This window comes from Poecilia latipinna, unplaced genomic scaffold, assembly GCF_001443285.1.
Source record: "Poecilia latipinna isolate Pla-1442-1.1 unplaced genomic scaffold, P_latipinna-1.0 Scaffold4853, whole genome shotgun sequence".
NCBI classification, from domain to species: Eukaryota; Metazoa; Chordata; class Actinopteri; order Cyprinodontiformes; family Poeciliidae; genus Poecilia; species Poecilia latipinna.
In genome coordinates this window covers 1-17,355 of record NW_015117469.1, presented here as the reverse complement: position 1 = coordinate 17,355, position 17,355 = coordinate 1, and the positions used below count along the sequence as shown (strand labels likewise).

The 17,355-nt window shown below is 37.7% G+C and overlaps 1 protein-coding gene across 1 annotated transcript; it reads right to left on the bottom strand.

Annotated features, from left to right (window-relative positions):
- Positions 1-1,494: 1,494 nt before the first annotated feature.
- Positions 1,495-7,556, bottom strand: LOC106943083 (potassium voltage-gated channel subfamily H member 1-like). Its single transcript, XM_015026422.1, has 4 exons — positions 6,499-7,556; positions 5,229-5,357; positions 4,300-4,418; positions 1,495-4,203 (listed from the first exon to the last, which is right to left on the bottom strand). Exons 1-4 carry the CDS (start codon positions 6,599-6,601, stop codon positions 3,685-3,687), a joined length of 870 nt encoding a protein of 289 aa, XP_014881908.1. The 5' UTR covers positions 6,602-7,556; the 3' UTR covers positions 1,495-3,684.
- Between the last annotated feature and the right edge of the window lie 9,799 nt (positions 7,557-17,355).

The following is a 17,355-nucleotide window of genomic DNA, read 5'->3' as shown; positions in this document are numbered from 1 at the left end:
TATATATATATATATATATATTTCCATTTCTTCCCATCACGTCCCATGCATGAACACAGGCAGAAGAGAAGGGGGTGAGGCCAAATATATATATATAACTTTTTCCCTAATATTTATGGAGTCAGTACAGGTTTGAAAACTTTCCTAAAAACATTCAATATTGTGTCCAGAAATGTTCAAATGTTTATTCTATCCACTAATTTATTCTCTCACTCTCCCACTCTTTAGATCCATTTCCTGACCTATTGCTTTTGTTGATAATTTGGTGACTTTTTCTTTATTCCATTTCCTTGGTTTTAATTATACGTTCAATAATATATAAAATAAATAAATAAATCCAACACCCTGCATGGAAATGTCACAAAATTATATTTATTTGACTTCATTTCAGAGACTAAAACATGAATATACTTTTGTTATTTCAACATTGTTCTTTTACACCAAAAGTAAAGGGAAGAGATTTTAGTCCCGTAAATTAGCCGACGTAATTAGACCACATAACCATTACTCAGATTTTTTGACAACTTCCTTTCTAATGCTATTAAAACTTTTGCTTTTCTCAGCAAATCAAAAAAAAAAAAGTTACAATAACCCTAAACAGCACCTTCTCAAGCCATAAAAGTTCTCTCATTTTTGCTCTCTCGGCAAACCTCTGAACATTTCTGCCACACTTGAGCTTGTCAGCATTTCGGATGCTGCAGCCCTGAATGATCCCGAAAGGACCAAAATGCTGGACTTGCAGAAACAGATCAATGCGGTCTGTCCACACCCGAGACCCTATTTTAAAGATTTAGTGCCGATTTTCACGTTACCTCAGACTCCGTGAGCAACCTTATAGTCCCCAGGAGCTGAAACCCAGGGCTCGACTCTTTCCGACACACCGAGACATTAAATGCCATCGCGGCAGTTCACACTGACACAATAACACACGTGAATCATGGAACCGTGACACGTTTAAGCACTTTGAGGGACACGAGCACACAATGGTCCAAAATGAAACCTGACAAATGTTACACCACGGAGCTGAGTCTAATCAATGTGAATTGAATTAAACATAGGTAATGCATCTCCATCGCCGTTTTCATCTGTCCAATAAGTTTCCCAAACTGATCTTGAGCAATCGTTCTCATGGCTCCGTGAAGGGGGGTTTAAACTATTTATTTTATCTTCTTCACTGACATCAAATGATACAAACAGAAAGAGTGGTGTACAAAAAAATAATCTTTTATTGCAGCAGGATAAGTATAATTGTTTCAAACAAAGTGAAAATGACTGGTGCCCATTAACAATACCCAGCGTCTAGGTACTTTTCATTAGTAATCGTTGTCTTCACGGTTTTCTGGGTTATAAATGTGACGTGACACAGATTTCCTTGCGCTAAATCAAAGACGATTACTAAAAACAGAATTAGGTTTCAATAGGGAATTGAAATTTGAGAATGTGGTTGATCAGTTAAATAGTAACGAGGGGAAGGAGAAGGTTTTTTGTTTTATGAAAAATACTGAACTCGTCGGGAGAATTTGAGGAATAAGTAGTAGGATCCAACAGATGGCAGTAGCGCAACAATAATGAATGCAAGCTGCCTTAAAATTTAAAGAAGAAGGAGAAGGAGAAGAAGAATCTTTGCTTTGAAACAAAAGAATCTACCATTCAGTAAGTCAAATATGTGTTGACTTTTTGGAAATGATTAGAAGTGTTTGAAACAGTAGCAGTCCCACATTACAAATGAGCTCAATCTCCAATTTTGGTAGCAAATCAGAAGTAGCTAGTAGCATAATAGCTGCTAACACATTGAATATGTTAGCAACAGCTAGCTGATGCTAAGTTAATGTGACAGAATCATTATAAGGAAGGGGCAGACGGGATGCTTAAAATAACAGTTTAATCAGTAATGTGGCTCATTCTGTGAAAAAGCAGACAGGTGGCTCTTATTTAAGCCAACTTTATTCATAAGCACAGATGACCGCATGTTATAGAAAAGCATTAAAACACAAACACAAGATGACACACAGAATATCTTAGAAAGCAACTTGAACAATGAAAATTAGCAGTCTTATGTCTACTTATGGATGAAGGTGGCCAGTGTTGTACATGTTTGCTATAGAGAATTCCCCTCTGCAAATCTGAGTAAAATGGGTCATTGCAGAAGAGCCGAGCACTTTCACAAACAATCGATTGGCCGGGGGAAAATCTACGTGCAGGAAATGACGAGCTGCTCAGCCTAAATGTTCTCAGATGCTTTAAGATGGAAAGCAAAACTAAAAAAAAGCTGCAGAAGAAAACCAAAAACTACACTACACTTCGAATGGATTTAAGGATACCCAAGGTGCCAGTGGTTATGCAACTCAAAATTAGCTCAGTGATTCAAGGGGATGTTAAATAGTCAAGCATTGTTTAGATTATATTACAATGAACGTTTTGTATTTACAAAAAAGAAAAACAGACAGAGCCTTTCCCAACTGACTGCAGAGGGATATAAATTTAGATAAATATTCATTCTGTTTTTCCTTGGAACAGTATTAGTATTCCTAATGCATTTGTATGTAAGAGAATAAAAAGCATTATACAGATTTTGCTCTCTACTGACTTTTTTAAAACACACTGGTATAAAATCGAACCCAACTGTTTCTGGCTGCTCATCTGATCTTTCACTTATAGTCAGAGGAATCATTAAAATGATCAATGATGCTGTGGGCCTGTTTCTCTTCCAAAGACCCAGGGATTTTCATTAGAGTGCACGAGGTCATGAGTTCTTTGAAATAGATAACCCAGCGGCCTCCAACAAAAAACACCGCATAACACGTCATCAAATTTGACCAAATAAACAGATCTCCTTTACCAAAGACAAAATCAGCCTCCTTTCCAGATGTAAATTAAAAAGAAAACGTGTGGGATGAACTAAAGCGAAGACCCAGTACTCTTGATGATTGAGGTTTTGCAAAGAGGAATTCTCAAATTTTCCTTGTTTTCTCTGTAAAACACCATAAATGTTGAGTTAGCGCTTTCCTAAAGACAAAAGTGATGCTGTCGAGATGTATGGGATAAAACGTTCTTTTTTTTTTTTTTTTTTAAAAAGAAAAAGGAAAAAAAATCTGTGTTAAATTATGCTACTGCAATAAAAGATTAATTTAATTCTAAGGCCTTGCTCTAAAAAGTGTTGCCAATAATTCTGGAGAGTGCTATAAACTTTATGGGACTCTTTTTTCCAAGAGAAAAATGGGATAATCAAAAAAAAAAGGAGCCAGATATTCAGAAACCCCCTCATTCATTATACCTGAAATAAATCATAAAAATAGCATATCAAGCTAAAACTGTAGAGCTCAGCACTTCTACAATAAAAAGAAAAGAAGAGGGAAAGCCTTTAAACCACATTCTCCAATGAGTCAGTCCTCGTCAGCTTGTCAGAAGGCGTTAATGGTTTCCGGGTTTCAGTGTCGCAGAGCTCTGGAGTGCGCCCTAGTTTAACAAAGCAACGCCACTTTGCCAATTAAAATGTGCCAATTATCTCAAGATCCTGTGATGGCTCTTCAGCAAACACTCATCACCATGGAAAAGACATTTTGGTAATTCATAAATGAGCATTCTGACATCGCCTCAAACACGCAAAAATGTCCAAACTAAATGGTTCTAATGTAAATTGACAATTAAACGTGACCTAATACAGAGCTAAAAAGTTAGAATCTGTCAATTTAAGCGTTTAAATTGACGGTATGCTTTGGGAAACAGCAGCTTTTCATCTAGCACGACCGAACGAGCCGCCTGACGAACTTGGACTTTGAGCGGTGCCTCTTCGGGCAGCGGCAGACTCACCTCGTCCACGTTCTCGAAGGCGTTGATGACATCATAGGGCAGGCAGGAGAGCAGGTCGATCACAAACCAGGTCTTCAGGTAGTTCATGCGGATCAGCTTGGGGTCGGAGATGACCTCGCCGGCGGGCCCCACGAACGTGGTGTGAAAGTTCAAGACGATGTCCACCAGGAAGATGACGTCCACGATGCTGTCCACCACCAGCCAAGCCACGTTGTTCTGCTTCGTCTTGAAGGAGACGTTGTAGGGCACCATGATAGCCGTGTAAAAGGTGAGGATGAGGATGACCCAGTCCCATGTGGTCTTAAAGAGGCAGTAGTGCAGGATGATGTGAGGAGGGGTTTTGGGGGTCTCCTGTTTGTACTGAGGTAGGATGTCAGAGCCAAGTTGCAGCACCTGCAGGGCGCAACGGGGAAGACGTCAGCGAAAAATACACACATTTGTCCCTCTTGACTAACATGTGCTGCACCTCAGGGTTGAAGCCGGTCTTACCTCAGCGAGACGAGAGTGCTTATGGACATTCTCTCCTTTATGAACTGTAGGTTGTAGCTGCTGTAAGACTCCCCTGCTGCTTGTTAGCGCTCGAGTCAATCGGGCAAACTTCCCCCAACCTGGAGTTCACACAAACAGATTGTAGGTACTGCATGTTTCCAAGAACATGTCTTTGAGTCCTAGGAGTCCTGGCTTTGAGAAGCCTCTCTTTCTACTGCAGAAATCCTACTCACCAATAACCGGTACAAAGCATTAGTAGCGTCTCTTTTCCCCATTTTCACGTCCAGGCAACAGATCTCTGTCTGTTTCCAGACAGGTTAGCAAAGCATAAAAAGTTCTTTTCATTAACATTACCAGTCCTCTAGGAGGTCTACATTTTGTACAGTTTCCCCCTGATGTTTGAGATTATTACTAAAAGCTAACAGTGATTTGGCCTCTCTTGTGGCTGCACCAAATTTCTAGTGCAGTTTACAGATCCACATTCAAGCTACCTGTACTCTAATCACTTCGAACTTTCTCAGTTCTTTAGGGTTCAATTTGAGTGCATCTATTTATTTTATCATATTTCATGTATTCCTTTTCATTTCCTGTTTTATATTTCCCCGTCTTTGTAAAACCTTAGGTACCAATTATAGCAATTCCAAGTCTTTCAGAATGTAATAAGCTACAGCATGGAAAACTTACCTTGCTAGACAGTCATTAAATATTAGTATTAAAACCAGGAGAAACGTCACGTCAGTGAGAGAGTAGCCGCTGCAAAATGGATTTTAAAGCAAAGATGAAGTGACTCTGAACCTGATGATTTCAATTCCAGGTATTTCGTATTAGTAATGTTTCGGTATAAATGTTAATGTGTTTGTTTTGTTTTGTTTTTTTCTTATGTCATTCTGAAGTTGATTGCTGAACAAATGTGAACTGTTGGGTCTAACCTTTGGAAGAATCGTCCTCAATGGGCTGCTTGAAGGCTGTGATGTCGCTGAACGTACAGAGGAACAGAACCACTTTCTCTTGTTCGTTTCGAATGGGAGCAATTTTCACAAAAAACCAAACCGGCGTCCCTGAAAACAGAACACAAGTTTAGCTGCGTCATCGGCTTTCGTTAGGAGGAAATAGCCCTTTATTAGAAAATAACACAACTTGTTGAATGAGTGTAAAAAGAAATTATAATCTTTAATTCAAAGTTCATTAAAGTTTTGAGTCAAATTTTCTCATTTTGTTTACTTTACAAATGAAAAGTGATGTCAGAATAAAACTATTTGCTTTCACTTCAAGCTAATTTAAAATAATAAAATAAAGGTAATTATTTATAGATCAAGTGTAGAGTGGTTGAATCATCAGAGTAAACAACTCCGGTTAGATCAACTTATAGAAACTTACATTTTTATCTTCAGACAAGGAAAAACTCTGAAAATTTTGATATACTTTATATACTCCTTTTTCTTCTCATAATTAACCAGACTTAGAAAACACTTTTAAAATATTTATGTTTTTCTAATAGACTTGGGTTTAATTAATTTCAATCAGATTGTTAAATAAATTAGCCATGAAAAATGTTTATCTTCAAATAAGCAACATCAGATCTGCCTACATTCACTCTGCACAAGTTAAACCACTAAGTAAGACATAAATGCACTGTGAAGTTTTTGTGATAGTTTTGTCAAATCAAAGGGGAAAAAGTTAATAAAACAACAAACCTGGGAGAAGATACTTTGGTTCATTCAGGAAGTATTTTTAAAAACAGTTTAAACTAATTTAAGTCAACTCATTCCACAGATTTCTTAATTATTAAAGAAATCCATGTAACTTTGGAAGTATTTCAAATTTATATCAAGAAATATTTATTATCTGATTTTATATGCAAGCAATAAAAAGCTTAAAAGACTATTTTCATTCATCGGTTTTACAGTGGGCCTCGGTTCGCCTTTTGTATCACAGTTTTTTCCATTACATAATAGGGACTGTAATATTGTATTAGTCTACACCTGCATGTTGAAACAAACAGCACCATATTCTCCTTTGGAAGGTTTTCCAGTTCCAGTCTGGCTCTTAAACCAATTAGCACATTTCTACAGACGCCGAAATGTTCTGGGCTGCCTTTGAACTCCGGCTCCACGCCGCACAAGCCCCGAGTGCATTTGCATTACAAAGGAGAGGAGACTCTCGTTTCTCTCTTCCTTCACATTTGCCACCGCTACTTACTGTTCTTCTTGTACATCAGGATTTCAAATGAGTTCATCTCATAATTCTCAAACGTTAGTCGGACTTTTTCCGTCGTGTCCTTGTCGGTGAGCTCCCCGTACATAAAGCTGAAAAGAGGAGAAAGAGAGGGGAGGGGGGGATAAAAAAAAAATAGTACATTCAGTGGACACCTCTATGAAGATTGCTGAGCAAAGCTAAATTTATGACTGTATCTAAGAAGCTTTTTTTGTTTGTTTGTTTGTTTGTATATGTCAGTTTGGAAAAAGGATGTGAGGGGATGAGCTATTTCTCTTCTTTTTTTCTTTTTTTTTTCTCTTTGTCCACAAATGACAAAATGCAGATCAGGTTCCTAATCAGCTCTGCTGTCAATTCCAGACAAGTGCCACCTTCAAGCTGCCAAATTTGCCCTCATCAATTCCAAATGAGCAGCTGCTTCTGCCATCATTATTGTTGTAAACTCTCTGGAGACTCTCTGCTAAATGTAAAATGTCTTTGCATCATGCAAAATATGCCACATTTTCAGTTGTCATAGGCTATTACTGGAAGCTACTGGTTTCAGTGTGTTTGCACATTTCCCCCCCCCTATTTGTCAGTTAACCATAAACATCAAAAAGTTTAAAAGTTGCGCATTGAGGTCACTTAGAGTCAGTTTTCAGGTTCACCCTCCAGGCATAAAGCTGGAACAAATGTTTGAATCTTATACAATAAACACATTTTTATTAAATGAAGTGAAATCTTGTTACACATTGGTTTTATCTTTTATTTTCTCTGTCTTCTGTTTCTTTTTTAACATTATAAAATAAGCCAGTACATATAATGTAGTATGAGTCACATTCAGTGAGTCTTAAAAATCATTTTTTGTTTTTAGCTATGTTTTCTATCAACGTTTTGCACAGCCTGGCGTAGGACAGGTGGTGAAGGGAAACCAGAAATCAGGAAAGTTCCTTCACTCAGTTTAATGAAACCATATCAAGCAGTGTCTGTGCAGCAGATTGAATGTACATGAAGAAAAATGACACTTCTGGTTTTACAATGATTTATTCAGGAGAATATTAATTGTGAGAGTGAGAATTGGTCAAACTGCTTAACTTCTCTAAGTGTGAACTAATCACTCTACTAATCTACTGATCTGAGAGAACAGATTCTTCTACTTATATTTCAACACCTGTTAGTTACGGGCTGCTGAAAACCTTGAAGCTAAAAAGAAAGTAAAAAATCATTAATGCACTGTGTAGTGAAATCTTCCAGCTACCAGTTTGTAAATTAAGCAAATAAAACAAAAAAAATTAAATAAACAATCAGAAGGCTACATGCACTCATAATCAATATTAATGTCTACTTAAGTCTGGGCTTAAAATGATGTTTTGAACTATTATTTTCCAACAATGTTTGAAAGAACATTTTGAGGAGGCAAGATGAGGTTTTCAAATTTAGCTAAACGATCAATTGTCAAGTATCATGCTAAGAGTGTGTTTCACTATTTGTACTCCCTACTTATTCAACAGCTGGTTGATTAAAACATTTATACAGCTTAGTGTTCCAACAGGACAATGTTGTGAAAACCTGTTTAAAAGTTGAAAAAAAGATCAGGAAAAAAAAAAAACATTCAAAATAAAGCCATTAAACCAATCCATTTAAATGAGCTTCTGATTAGTGGAGCTCTCGACTATCCAGCCAGAACCTTGATGGCAACAGGAAGCGTACATTTTCTTTGCAACTTCCAAAAGTAACTGGGCGTGAAAGAGTGGAACCGCATTTACTTTAGCTGCGTTGTAATTCACTTGCTTTGTCAATGAGCTCAGGCCAAGACAACAGACCATCTCTCAAATCTGAAATGTCTTGAAAACCAAACAGCAGACAATTTTAATACAACCACCAGAGTTTAAAGGTAGGAAACCAAAGCGGTTGCCTGTTCCATCTGCAGACTAGACTGAATTTATACATAGACACAAACTCACTGAAATGTACCACGAAACAATAAAACGGTAAGCCATCTGTGATGTCTAATTGACAAAACGAGCCTCTTGAATAGGAGTTTGACCTAAAGATTGTCTTCAGCCACGCTCCAGAGGGATTCATCTCACTTCGTGTGTTAGTGCTGCCTTAAGCAGCAGTTTCCAGCATGATCTAAATATATCTTGTTATGAAATACAAAAGGAGGCCCGTATCTAATAAGACAGTCTGACGCTTTCCGAGTGGCGCTTGATGTAATAACGCTGATTAATGTCGCCCCTTTCTCGTTCTGTCTTTTCTTTGCCGGAAGGAGAGCGACTTTCTTCAAAGAAAAAACATATTGCATAATAATTTCTGAAACAACTTCCTTGTCATGTGTGGAAATTCCCAAAGGTCTGCCACGGTGTTTACAAGATCCAGCACGGATATAAAAAAAATAAAAAAAATAAAAAAACATCACGGATACACAGGAAGATCAGTTAAGATGGAAATAGCCTCTTTGATCTCAACACATCTGCAGCACATGGGGAGTTAGGTTTTGGACTCAGGGAGGAGGAGTATACATTTAATGTTTGCATCATGCTCAAAAACATCCAAGAGCCACAATGAGTGAATATTTTATGGCCGCACAACGAGGCTCAAAAAGATGGCTTCAGACAGAAGCTAAAAAGGACTCAAAGACCATGTGATGATTAAAGCCAGAGGGAAATGTTTGAAGAGAAATGAAAGCAAAAAGTGAAACTTTCTGAAAGACTGTTTATTAAAAACTAATTAAAGGTTGGAAATTCCACAAATTATGCATATCATTCAAAATCTACCTCTACAGAGTTTCATTTGGAGAATTCGTACTCAAAACTTCACAAAAGCATGTGAAGCCGAAGGAAAAGAAATGACAATCCGGGTGCAAACAATATAGCTAATATAACTGTGTATGACACTATAATGGCTTCTTCTAGTGTGTGTAAATGTCTAGTTTTGAAGAGAACAATAAAATGTGCCTAGAAACATTATTAGTCTCATTATTCTGAAATTAAGCCAACAGATGCACTTTTTTCACCTCTGATACTGATACTGATACAGATATCTGAAGTTTGGCATCGTCCGATACCGATCCAATAAAACATCGCTAAATTGACTTTAAATGTTTCTTTAAAATAAAACAAAATACTGAACTATGTACTGAAGTACAAATTTATTTGAGAAGTCTACACTTTTACAGGCACACTAAAATATACCAATGTCAGTAGAACATTGGTATTTTAAGTGGAACAGCCAATGTCAAATAAATAAACTGACAAAAACAACAGGCTGACTATCTTGGTCAAAGATATAAAAAATAAACTGCAACAAAACTTTCTTTCAAATAGTTCAGCAAGTGCAATTAGGAATTCTCAATATATTGTAAAATAAATAAAGCATTCAGAGCACAAAGAATAGACTTAGTCTCAATTCACTCACCCTTATGGTTCGGGCACTTTTTCACCGATACCCGATGTAGAATTTTTTTCAATATCAGGACCAATACAGATATTAATGTTGGGTTATTGGTAACCATAACAGACAATGTAAATATCTGGTCTCATCTCTATTTGTCCCAAAATCAGAGGGTTATCTCTGGAAAACAAGATGCAGCAAGAACAGTGAATGCTCATTAACTGTACCCAAGTTCGGCACTGGTTGCTGGGAGACGGAGAAGACATCCAGGATCTCTGCAGGGGTTTTTTTTTTTCTTTTTTCCCAAGGTGCAGACTGGAATCCAGGATGTATCTGTCAAGCTGTCAGATGAAAGCTTAAAGTGCTACTTTAACTGACAGGATGAGGAGGACAAACGTGCAGCTGCTCAGAGGATGCAGGGTCATAATAACTTGCACTTTTGAGAGCATAGGCTCACGGAGGAGCCGACGCATAAAGGGAGCAATCTTACAGTCAATTAGCATGTTGGGTAGAGGTATGCAAAAAATCTATGGGGTGTTTGCAATGACGTCACAAAATGTACCCACAGCCCATCGTGTCAGAGGACAAGATGTAAGTGTATCAGTAGCAGCCAATTTTGAAGTATCACAAAACTGTGAGAATCAAAAGCGGTTATTAGGAGAGGAGAGCACAGCTCAGAAGCACAATGTGGTGTCTCATTGCTAGCGATATCTTCTTATCACTCTGTTCTGTACGTCCTTCAGAGAGGCGGACAAGTAGTTAACTGATGCGCTAATGCTATCACCCTATTTTAACACCGTGTCTTTTTAAGACGGCCACAGAAAACAGGCGCCATGTGGCAACGACTCCCTCAGGATTGTGAAGTTTAGCTCGCTAGCATGACTGACTCTAGCATTAGCACATGTTGCTCAACTAAACAAGGAACAAAAAGTCAATGAAACTGTCAGAAACTCTAAAAGTCTAACAGGATAACATTGTAAACTATTTCCCTGATAATCCCAGCCGTCGTCGTTCATACTCATTTGACCAAAAAAAGAATAAAACTAAAAATTACCACCTCGATTTAACAGAGACTCCTATTGGATATCTTCTAGAATAATTGATATGTTGCCATTTATTCCAGTGGCACTGAATAAGTGAAATCAAATGATAAAAAGGAACAGATGAACTAAGAGCTATGTTCAATGTGCAAAGTAAGCGGATTTCCAAACACACAATGCCTGAATCAAAAGGCTGAATTACAGCAGGCTGTGCAAAGGCCTCATCAGTAATCATTCATTTGCTTCATGTGTGTTGCTGCAGAGTGCAGGATTTGCACTAACTTTAGAGTTCATATTTCTAGACTAAAATTATTTAGAAAGCTTGTAGTGAATATTGCACTTCTTTTGCTGGGGCCTGTTGTAAATTAAACAATTTCGGAAAGTAAAAGGCCTTGTCAACTGGTCAATAAATAATCCAGCAAAGTCAACAGTGTTAGCAGTATTCCTGCTAAGGTTTTTTTTGGTTTGTTTGTTTTATACGTTTCATGACTTTTTTTCTGGTTTTTCTCTTGGTCTATATCACCTCTCTTCTGCTCTCCAGCTAAATATCTCCATCTCTTGTTTCTGTTTCCTGTCGTTCCCCTTCGGTGTCCTCACTTACCCTCGCTGTATCCCCTGCTTGCCATGTCACCACCGCCTACTCGTGGCTCAGGACCTGCATATGTTTCCCTAATCACTCCTCACTCTATCATTTATTATCATTGTTCGGTGCTGAATCCTCACTCCTGTCTGTCTACATGCGCCATTCTTGTTTGGAGATTGTCTTTCGGATTTGCAGTTTTGTTTTTCTTTGTTTTTGTCTCTGGTCGCCCGGTACAAGTCATGCATTTGGCTCATTTTAAGATGATTGTACAAGAAGACTGAGGAAGCAGATGAGTAAAGGTTTGAGCAATTACCGACATCTCAATTTATATAGTCAAGACGTCAATAAATGGTGGATTTGATCCTTTTTACAGTTCAACCTCAAGTGGATATTCTTTTAAATGTTGTGAGAGCAGTCAGGAAGCCACTGGCGCTGCCTTCAAAGGTGAAGAAACCACTAGGATTTCAATATAATTTAATGACAAAACTAAGAAGATCCTTTTTCCCGGAATATTTAGAAATAAAGTTCAGATTTGAATGATTGAGGCTAATCCTGCACAACTCCAGGTTTTTATTTTCTTAAAATAGCTTTTTTTTCTCCATTTAGAAAAACAAATCCATCTACAACAAGGTCTCTGATATCCCAAGCAAAGACTCGGTAATAACTATCCTGCACCAATCAGTCCTAATAACCACATTACATTAATAGAAGTTCAAAAGAAGATCTTGAGCGGCTAAAGCAGCGTAAGGCAAATGATGTTCTGAGAACAATTGTTCATGTTTTCTTTCACATAATTGACCTTTTCTTGTCAATTCTTGCCTACTTCAGCTTACCTTTGAAGGCTAATAGGAACAGAGTCAGGACAAAGTGAGACGGATGTGGAAAAGTAAACTTTAACACAACTCCACAACTGTCGCAATTTCTCGCACAGAAAGAGACCGTGTGCTAACTTCCCTCCAAAATATTCAGTCTGAATCAGCTTGGCTTAATTCAATCCTCCAAAATGACAATCTACATTTATTCTATTTAGAACCTATAAGGTAATATTCTGATGTATTCTAATCAGTATATCAATGCATTTTTTACCAGCAGTAGGAAAAATTGTTTCTACCTAAACCAGTTTGACTGTTTCAGATTTTTGTATAAATGTTTGCGCAACTAAAATTATGCCATGATGTGGCACCTCATAAAAACCGAGGCCTTACGTGGACTTGAGTCTTGGATTCTGTAAATTGCTGGGAGTTTTTTTTGCATTAACTACATTATCTTCAGACTAGAAGTTTGGATACGACATCCAGACAGGTCCAGACATTTCTATTCAAAATGCTTTTCTTTTATAGACTTCAGGATGCTCTGTTCTCAGTGCACCTTCAAGAACGCACTGATGTCACCTGAACATTGCCGAAGAAGTGTTAATGAAAGAAAGGAAGGGCTTGATTTTAGATCCGAGATCATTTGCAAGAGTGAAAAGTTTCAGAAAGTAAAAATAAAAAGCCAGGGAGCCTGAGGTTAATTTAAAGAAGCAAGACAGGAAGTGTGAGAAAGCGCCTGAAACATATCTTTTTCAATAAAACGGTACGTTTCTTCCTATTCTTCTATTTATTTCTATTTCTATAGGTTTATGCTTGCATCACTAATCAATAGACCTAAGCAGCACTAACTAGCATGTGTGCTCCTTCCTTTGAAATGAACAAAGCTTTCGTTGCCCATCCGTGGAAGGCGTCTCACCGATGATTATATCATTAGAAATAAATACAGTATATCCCTCCTCTAACTCATTAACAATTACCTCAGCGAGGGGTTTGGAGGAACTTGTCATTAATCATTCATTAATTGCCAGGTTGTGGTATCGAGTACCCTCCAAACTCATTTGTGAGACACATTAATAAATGTTAGCAAAGCGCTTTCAATCGGCTCCCCGATTCAGTCGGGAGGTTTCCAGGTTTGTTTTCCTTCCTCTAACGCCGCATCTCCCCGCAGCAGTCTGAAAATAAACCTAAAACAAATCATCTGACACTCGCTTTTTATATGTGTGTTGGCAAGTGTTCTTAAGCTTATGTTTAGGGGGGGCAGCATGTCAAAAATAGTAATAGCCGATGTGCCGGCTGTGACGAACACCATCTCCCGGAGCAGATGAAATCTCCCACGGCTTCTTAAATCTGCCAGCACCAACTGTGATCCTATTTATGTTGGGCACTGACTTGCTTATTACAGGCACAGTAAAAACACAAGTTGGATATAATAGCACACCCCTCCTAAAGCTGAAATATTGCTCATTTGCGATGGCTTTTATCGCTTTACGAGTACAGCTTTGGGGCGGGGAGCCCAGACTGTACGAGCGCAGTTTTACAGTTACAGCGACGACGAAGAAGAAGTTTCAGCTCTTACAGCCTGATTACATCACAGATGTCTGTTGTTTCCAACAGGAAACACCTACTAGACTTTAATATCGCGTCAGATTTTCATTGTCTGGCGTAAAAAAAAAAAAAAGAAAGAAAAGAAACGCTGTCAGGAGCGGCTGCAATTAGCCGCTGAACTCTGCACACGCACTTTAATCATTAAGATAATCGCCCGGGGCTCTCGACTTAATTGACGGCTATTTAAAGTTTACTGTAACGACAGACAAACGAAAAATTTGTCGGTTCGTCACAGCTCGGCCTTTGAGCGTTGTCGGCGTCGTGACTCTGTCAAAGTCGATCAGTCAACAAGTCTGCCACTTTGGCCCACCCCAATATCTCCACAACTCTTTGGACGGATTTCAAGGAAACTAGGTCAATGATCACAATTCCCAAAGAAAGAGAGACTTTTCTTGGAATGACAATAAAAAAAGAAGAAGAGGCTGTTTGGTTGTGTTGCAACTATCTTGACAATTAAATCAATTCTTTAAAAAAAAATAATTGCACTCATACACAAATTACAGTCGATACAAATGAGGTGGAAATACTTCCACAAATACAACTTTCCAGCCTGCCTCATTTGTCCCTCTCTGTGTTGGAGCGCTGCCTTCGAGGCACCTTCCTGCAGAAAGAGGCTGCCGTGTAAACACAGGAAAGAAAACACTGCAGCTGCAGAAAATGTCCAGATTGACGCTGCTTCTAGGCTCCTCTGGCTTTTAATTGACTGGGTTTTTTTTGTTTTGTTTTGTTTTTACAATGAGCCATAGAGAGTTCTCACAAATACCATTAAAATCAACCAGAGCAAGAGCCAAGGGCGTTAAGTTTTATATTATTTAAGGAGCATTTACGTAGGTGGAGCATTTACATCAGAAAGAAAGAAAACAAAGGAATTCAAGTTATATGTTTTAACAAACTCAATGAACAATCACTTTTTTAATATTACTCTATATGTATACTGAAAACATTTAAACACCAACCGCAAAGATTATACTGTGTTCTTAGCTGAACTATACATACCGTGCCTTTCTAAGATACAGTGCATCCAACTTCCATGTGCTGCGTTAGGATCTTATGTGATAGACCAAGACAAACGGCCCATGCGTCAGTGAACATGCATTCAACATGCATTTTACCCCTACGTAAAATTCAACGTATAAATACTGATTTTCTGTGAAAGACTGAAAAGTTTGTTAGATGAACAAGAAACACTTCACCAATATGGCCGTTTTGTATCACTGTTGAGAAGAAAGTAATAAAAAAAAAACAATGAGAATTTGAGTCTGCAGTTTGCCATGAGTCATGAGAGAAAAAGGAAAGACGTGGAAGAAGGCACTCTGGACAAATGAGCCCGTGATTAAACGTTCAGTCAACATCTAAACCACTATCTGTGGTGGAAAACTAACACTTCGCATCACCCTGAACACACCATTCTCACCGTGAGCCATGGCGGTGGCAGCATCATGCAGTAGGGATACTTTTCTCCAGCAAGAGACTGATGAATCTATTACAGGCAGAGGTTCACCTTCCAGAACAACAACAAGAGCAACAATGGACTGGTTTAGCTTCATCGTTTTCGGTCTTAAAACCACCAGTTTTAACAAAGTCTTTAATAATAATAATGTTAATTTGCCTCATTTGCAAATTAACTACAAACATTTTAAATGTGATTGTCAGAGAATCGGGTGCAAGTGCAGGTACGTGTTTAGTTTTCTTTTTACTTTTTGCTTAGACTTATAATTTGGAAGTGATAACAAACCAAAGTTTAACATGTTTCTTGTCCTAAGTCTTCCAAACCAGTCAGACTGGGTAATTGTTATGCTCAATAAACAGGCTACGAGCTAATAACAAAAATTTTTTTTCCACATTTTACACTTTAAAACAATGTAGCAATATGTTAACTAAAATCTATTACATAAATCTGTTTGTGTCTGAGCACAAATCACGAAAAGACCAACAAATACACGCAAAAATACAAAAAAAAAATAAAAACTCTTCAAAAATATCACTACAACATGTTTTCAGTCAGGGGTTTGAGTTTTGGGAACATTTTTCTTACTTTTATCTGTAAGGATCTGGGTTTTGGTGTGCGAATTATTAGTTAATTTAGTCCCAGTGTTATCTTGTTGAGTTCCTGATTGATCCCACCTGTCTCTTGTTCCCCTGATTATTTCCCTTGTGTGTTTAACCTTGCCTGTCTCCTCCATTCCCTGCTGGATCCTTGTCATAGGTGTGTCAACCTGAGCTTGTGTTGTCTCGTTCCTCACCTGTGGTTCCTGGCACTGAGTTCTGTGTTGGACATCGTTAAACTCCTTCATTCACCGGGTCTCAGTCCTCATCTACTAACCACTTTGTGACATTATCAACTTCAACCCTGAAGCCTAATTCAAATGTTATCACAGGAACACATAATTAAACAAATAATTTAATTGCTTCAACTTTCAGTGAGATGCTAATGGAGGTGATTTTGTTTTGTTTTCACAACAAAGGAAAATCAAACTCCAGCTGTACTGTTGTTTTAGGAAGTAAAACCACAGTTTTAGGCTAATTTCTTAAGCGATTCAAGGAAAAAGTCAAAGAATCACTAGTTAGTGTTAGTTTAATGTTTTGGAATGGCCCAATCAAATTTCAGACCAAAATACAACCAAGAATCTGCTGCAATATTTGAAAAAATGAATGTTCAGAAATGTTCTCCATCCATGTGAGCATGAGGTTAGCAAAAATAACATTTGGGAATCGCTTCCGTCGTCGTATTTAATAAAAATCAAACCACGGCTGCGTCTCTCTGCACTTTGCATTTATACACTGCTTTCTGTTGCGGAAAATCTTTCCTACCAATCATATTTCTGGATATAATCGGATATATTTTTAGAAAATAATGGTAGTTCATTATCCCATTTTCTACTGCTCTAAGTGAGACTAGAGAGATTTTATTGCAGAGATTTAATCCTGCTTGATTAAAACAGAAGAACATTTTCAGCAAATCCAATGCCAGTCTTTATAAACAGGGTACAGAATCAGTAAAAAAAAAAAAAAAAACACAAAGCTCCAACTAAAAGCACAGTTTGTTTGAAAGATATTCCTGGAATTGCACCCACTTTCAAATAAGAGTTAATAAATGCTATTTCCACTGGTGAAATACTGACCAACTTTTATTATATCAAATCAAAAATAATCTGTAATTGAATATGGATAATCTAACAGAAAGGCTTTTAAGATATTTTTCGAATTCACATTTGGGAATTTTACTATCAGGTTTACTATCAGGGTGCACCGATTGCAGTTTTCTGGCCGATCGCCGATTACCAATCTCTTAAAAACCTTAATCTGCCGATTCCGATTTTGGCTGATACCAATTTTTTTTTTTTTTTTTTTTTTTTTTTTTTTTTTTTTTTTTTTTTTGGTCGTCTTCTCTTATGAAAAAAAAAAGAGATTTTGTTGAGGACAGAGGTGG